Consider the following 5,966-nt stretch of genomic DNA (forward strand, 5'->3'; position numbering starts at 1 on the left):
AGTGGCAAAAACAAGAGGAAATGAAGAAGTTATATGAGAAAGTAAACGAAAGTAATAAGTGCCCGGAAAAGACTGTGGTGCATTTGGTTCTGCTTCCTTATGGCCTCAACCAAATCAGCATGGGAATGGAAATAGATAGTTTTCCTTCCAGACAGTATGTGAGGTGAGATGGCACCACCCTGTCCTCTCTATGTCCACATGAGCAGGAAAGGTTTGTGAAGACAGAAGAAAAAGACGCAGAAAAGAAGGTGGACAGAGAATAAAGATTGCAGACTATCAGGCAGACCATGAATCCTCGTTGAGACCTCGGTGTTTACCTGGTGTTGAAAACAGCCCATGTCCTCGTGACTGGCTCGTCTGTTTGGGTGTGTTTGGTTGTCCTAGTGAACCAAAGCGTGTCTGAACAGTGGCGGGCAGCTGCAGGTGACGCTTGTGGCTCATAAATCACATTCAGGTCCTTTATGTGTCGATGACGGCTCATGAAAAACCCATAATAGCAATGGATTAATTGCGATTTTCAAGGTTCAAGGTTGACCTCCCCCTATTTGATTAATACAATGAATTGTTAAGAGTAGGTTAATTAAATATCCTCTTTATATACAGATCAGGGAATATATATATATATTTGAATTGTATCAGCTGCTCGACCGCACATAATTAAAATCTCTTCATATACCTTTTGAAAAGACCAGTTTACATTGCAGAGTCAACAGGGAAGAATAGATCAGTGCGTATTGTGTAAAGTTCGAGATTGACAGCGTTCGAGTTAAATCACAACCGACTAATCAGCTCAAGCAAACACGAGAGTGACAAACCTGAGTAGCTTGTCAGAGAATCACAGTAGAGTTCATTATCAGCCACTGTGGAAGCAGAGCCATTATAGACACATCCTGAAAAGGGAGGTTTACCATCTCCAGAGTGTAGATGAACGTTGTAGTGAAGAAAGCATAGAAATCAACAACAACAAATGAGAATAAATAATTAAGTAAAAGCCTGTGGTTTTGTTTGCTGACAAATTCCTGTGGTTGATTGGCCAACCTGTGTTTCTTTTGATTGATTGGCCAGAGATGTCAGGTTAATGAAAGGACAAAAACAATATCCTGTTTGGGTGTTCATGTCTGAGTGTGTTTGTGTGCGTAAGCGTGAGTGTCTTAATACTTGGCTGTTGTAGTCCCCCTAGGGGATGGCACGCCTCTCTAACTGACTTTGGCACCGTGCCTCCCTCTGCTTGTTTGCCACCTTTAACTCTTTCCTCGCCAGATTCGAGGAAGCATCACAATTGTGTGTAAACAGACTTCTGCTTCTCTGCTGCGATGGCAGAGAAACATCTCAGTAAAAGCATTTTAACACTAAACATGTACCATGTCATTTCACTAATAATGTTCAGTATAAGCATATTTATATAAGTGTAAGCCAAATATGTAAATTCACAACATTTCCTTATTACTTATTGTCTGGAAATCATATTTCACATGTCACAATTAAGTTGAATGCAAACATAGAAGCCTTTGTACTGGCAGAGATTTATTGGACTGTGTTACAGTCGTAGCGCAGATGTAGCCACAAGCTATATGACATCACTTGAGGCGGTTTATTAGACTTAAGGTGCCGCCCTCTCTTTGTACACACGAAATACTAGCCCGACACTACCTGTAAACAAACTTTCATGTGTAAAATTAGTGGATATTAAACTATTTTTTTCTGTAACTGGGGCGTCCAACCAAGGTTCGGCACTGCCATTATATTCATCACGTCTACTTAAACTTGCATTGCAGCCTTTTAAAAAAGGATATGAATGGCTTGTTGTTTTTACTCCTTAACACGAGGACTCAGGTGAGCACTCAATGGAGTTGATGTCATGACAATATTGGTTGAAAAAAAGCAAGAGGTCCGCTAAGGGTATAGCTGTCTCCAGAGAGGTGCTAGCTACCTTACAGAGTGAGAGAAAGTAAACTGCAGGATGAACAAATATGAGTTTGAAAGAATTAAGTGAGGGATACAGAGAATTTAAAACATTCACATTCATTTTGTGTGTAAAAGAGCTTATATTTAAATGTTATTCATTTTATTACATTTACCATTAAGTATTTTTTGCTTAGCAAAAGCATTGAAGATTACCTGATTTTCCCAGCATAACAGAGCCACATGTTATCAGGGCTGTGACCAAACTGTTTACTTTCTGTATTGAGTGTAAGATTTGTTTATGTCGCCAAAGAGCTTTGTGGTCATTTTGAATTCTTCTCTTATTCTTCTCAGTATTGGATGCAAGAAGGAAAACTTTTATAAGGAGAGCAGTTCTGTAAATTAAATTTCCTTTAAATCAGTTCGTCTGACGTATTTAAATGTATACTTCTCTATCTGTGTGGGCTGAATTCCGGGCTGCTTGATTTGTTATCTTACAACTGCAACTCAAGAGTAACAGCCAACTTTCACAAAAACACAGTCGTCAGTGTCTGTGTTCAGCGTTCTTCCTGTTTGTGTTTGGCTTTGTTTCCCCCTTCTGTCAAGGGGCGTGTCTGCTCTCAGTAATCCTACACCATTAACACGTTGAGGTTAACTGGCTAAACAGCCTCGACCAGTGAGTACAGGGACTCTTACTCACACCCACATGCCATGTGTTGGCTGTCTGGATCAAGCTGATTGATTCATGCCTCGGTTTACTACTATGTGAGAAAGAAAGGATGAAACAAGTAGAAGGAAACAGGTGTGTGAGCGAGAGCTGTCCTCAGTGACACAAGGGGGCTAGTTAGGAAAACCCCTAGAGAGAGAGAAAAGGAAAGGCAAGACGGTGTGAGGGAGAGGGGATGAGACAACCACCCAAACTTCCCAAACCACCCTATCAAGCTGCGCTCTTGGAATTGGATCCCTCCCTCGTTCACCACCTGAGAGCAGAGAAACACAGTTGTGCCTCAGAGAGGAGTGAGGAAGACCGAGAGAGCTAAACAAAGAACAGGTGAGAGCAAAAAAGGACAGCTGAACTTTTACATTCAATGAACTTGCCTCTCAAACACAAGAAGACCCGGAGGTTGTACATTTTTTAGTTTAAGAAGAAGAGAGAAGAAAAGGGACTCGTGAAAAGGTGTACCTGAACTCTCAAGAGAGCCTGTGTAACTGGAACAACAAAGCAATGAGCTCACTGTCTCGGGATTGAATGAACTCAACGTAAATCCTTGTGAGAAGAAACTGGAAACCAAAACGTGGACAAAAGAAGAAGAATGAGATGAAGAAAGGAGAAACCGGGATTTTGGGACTACCTGAGCACTGAAAACTCTTTTTTAAAGTATTGTATTTTTATATTTTTTACCAACTTACTGTCCCACCATCATGTAGCTAGTTCTGTGGATTGCCAGGTTTTGACAGTAGAGTAACGAGGAGTGGGTTGACACAGTGGAGATATGTCTCTTGAGGATGTAGGGAGCACGAACGGTCATGGGGTTGAGAGCGGAGCTTCAGACCACTTCGATGGCAAGTCTCTGAGCCCAGGTCAGGACCCGGATCTGGAGAACCAGAGCCAAAGCCAGGATGGCATATTTCTGGAGCACATGGCCTCTCTGTCGATGGACATGTTTGACCCCAGTGACTTTACCGGGAGGTTCAGTAAGATCCAGTCGAGGTCCAGAAAGCGCACGAGGATAATCCGAGGTAGGTGCAGAGTCTGCAGACAAGCTTGTGAATGCTAGTGTTTCATGACCGGACGCGTTTCTTCATGCTGGAAGTAATGAAAAGTTTGGCGGAACACGCAGCTGAGATACTGATTCTCAACTCCCCCACTGGAATGTGGGATGGGTATTTATTCAACCTGGTATTAAAAAAAAAAAGATCTCTTACTATCTATTTATACTCTGTCTCTCCACATAGCTCTTTATGTTGTTTTCTTTGCTGTGATTTGAAGAACTGATTAGTCAGGTGTCTTTGTTGTGGTTTTTGGAGACCCTTTGAAAAGTGATACCTTCTCTGTCTTGAGGCAGACAACAGCAGCAGCAGACATTACTCCACTTATCCTCATTCTGCAGATTGAGAAAATAGACATGTCTGTGCAGCTCTGGCCTCAGATGTAAGCAGAGTTTTTTATTTGCCCAAACAACTTATTCATTCTCAACTTAACTTAACCTCTGGGAAGTCCATGTCGAAATACTTCCAACAATGGAAGAATGCCAAAATCTAAAGTAGTATTTTCAGACAGTACTGCTTTATGTTTTTTCTTTGCCTGCAAGATGATCTGTATCCCTGTGAGACTTGCCCTCTGGCTCTGTTGTGTCAATCTCTCAACCGGCAAACAGGTCCAGGGGCTTCTATCTATCCCTGAAAAGCCACAGAAAAGTCAAAATCAAAAGGAGGTTATGCATTTTCATATTTATTAACTAATACAATTATCCACTTTATATTAAACCTGTCCTGACGCTAACAGGATCATGCTGGACAGACATGGATGTAAAAGTCAGCCGAGGTTAAATTCATGATTAGCGCATATTAAGGCGAGTAGAGCAGAGAGGTTTTATGGAGTCATTATTTATCTGAATATACATTTTTCTGTGGGATTTGGCAGAACTTCAGAAAAGTGGGCATACAGACAGCGAGGTAGTGTCTGTGTTACAAAGTACCACCTGCACAAAGAAAACTTTGAGTACACAATTAACAGCAACTTCAGGTAAACTTTTAGACAAATGAAAGGTTCTCGGGCTTCTATGCTGTGATAATGTGTGTGACAGAGGCTTTGCTGTTAGGGGAGAGGCGCACACACACACACACACACACACACACACACACACTCTTCACAATATCTATTTGATCAAGACAGCTGTGTCAAGGAAATACCACAGTGTGAACCTCAAATACTCCCCGTCTCTCTCTCTCTGTGTGTGTGTGTGTGTGTGTGTGTGTGTGTGTGTGTGTGTGTGTGTGTGTGTGTGTGTGTGTGTGTGTGTGTGTGTGTGTGTGTGTGTGTGTGTGTGTGTGTGTGTGTGCGTGCGTGCGTGCGTGCGTGCGTGCGTGCGTGCGTGCGTGCGTGCGTGCGTGCGTGCGTGCGTGCGTGCGTGCGTGCGTGCGTGCGTGCGTGCGTGCGTGCGTTATCATAGAGCAGTTTATACCCACGACTTCATGTAAGAGCCATAAGAGAGAGACAGATGAGTGGCAGGTTTAATTTAAATTTAACAGATGTGCTGTGATGATGTAATTAAGTCAGTGTAATCTCAACCTCACAAGCTTAAGTTCATCAATAAGCCAATTGACTGAAATATAATTATCAGAAAGTTTAAGGTCATTGATTTTAAGGTCATTTTTTACATTAAACGTTACAAAGTGGAATGTAATTGAGTATGTCATCTGTCATGTGCATGTGTCATGTGCATTTGTGTTAATGCATGTATGAGCTGAGTGTGAGTGTGGAGGCACATTCAACAGCTGGCATGCTCAGGCCCTGGCTTAGAATGTGTGGAATCCCAGGACTTCCATAAGGGTGTGCGTGCGTGTCTGTGTGTGCGTATGTTTGTGTCTTTCCGTCTATGATTTTATAATTGTAAGCTCAATAGATGTGCGTAACTCTGTGGCAAAAAATTTCCCTCGCAGGTTTTCAATTTGAATATATTTTAATGCATTGCGTGCAAGCTTCTCTCCAACAACTGAGCTGCTGTTCCCTCTTCATGAAGAGAACTAGAGCTCGACATTGGCAAGTTTTGTACTCGTGAAATAGATATGTCAGACACACCCGGGAGGAATTTCACCACATTGGCACAAATGTTTACTTGGACTGACAGATTAATCCTCAAAGGTCAAAGCTGAAGGTCATTGTGCCCTCACAAAACACATTTTTGCATCTATTGAATAATTAATGTGCCACCTTTTCATAAATACCTTCAAATTCATCACTATTATATGAGTCTGGACAGACATAGATGTAAACTGCAACTTAAGTGGTTGACAGACAGATACAACCTAGGTGGTAATTGTTTTTGCTTGCTATAATACCC

At 41.9% G+C, this 5,966-nt stretch overlaps 1 protein-coding gene across 1 annotated transcript in view; it reads left to right on the forward strand.

Moving 5' to 3' along the window:
- Positions 1–2,503: 2,503 nt before the first annotated feature.
- The window catches only part of fryb (furry homolog b (Drosophila)), a 36,559-nt gene continuing 33,096 nt past the window's right edge, over positions 2,504–5,966 (forward strand). Inside the window, exon 1 of the mRNA XM_053440970.1 lies at positions 2,504–3,642. Within this exon, the coding sequence (XP_053296945.1) occupies positions 3,396–3,642 (247 nt within the window). The 5' untranslated portion in view covers positions 2,504–3,395. The remainder of the gene's footprint in view (positions 3,643–5,966) is intronic.

Source organism: Pleuronectes platessa, chromosome 15 (genome assembly GCF_947347685.1).
Source record: "Pleuronectes platessa chromosome 15, fPlePla1.1, whole genome shotgun sequence".
Taxonomy (NCBI): domain Eukaryota; kingdom Metazoa; phylum Chordata; class Actinopteri; order Pleuronectiformes; family Pleuronectidae; genus Pleuronectes; species Pleuronectes platessa.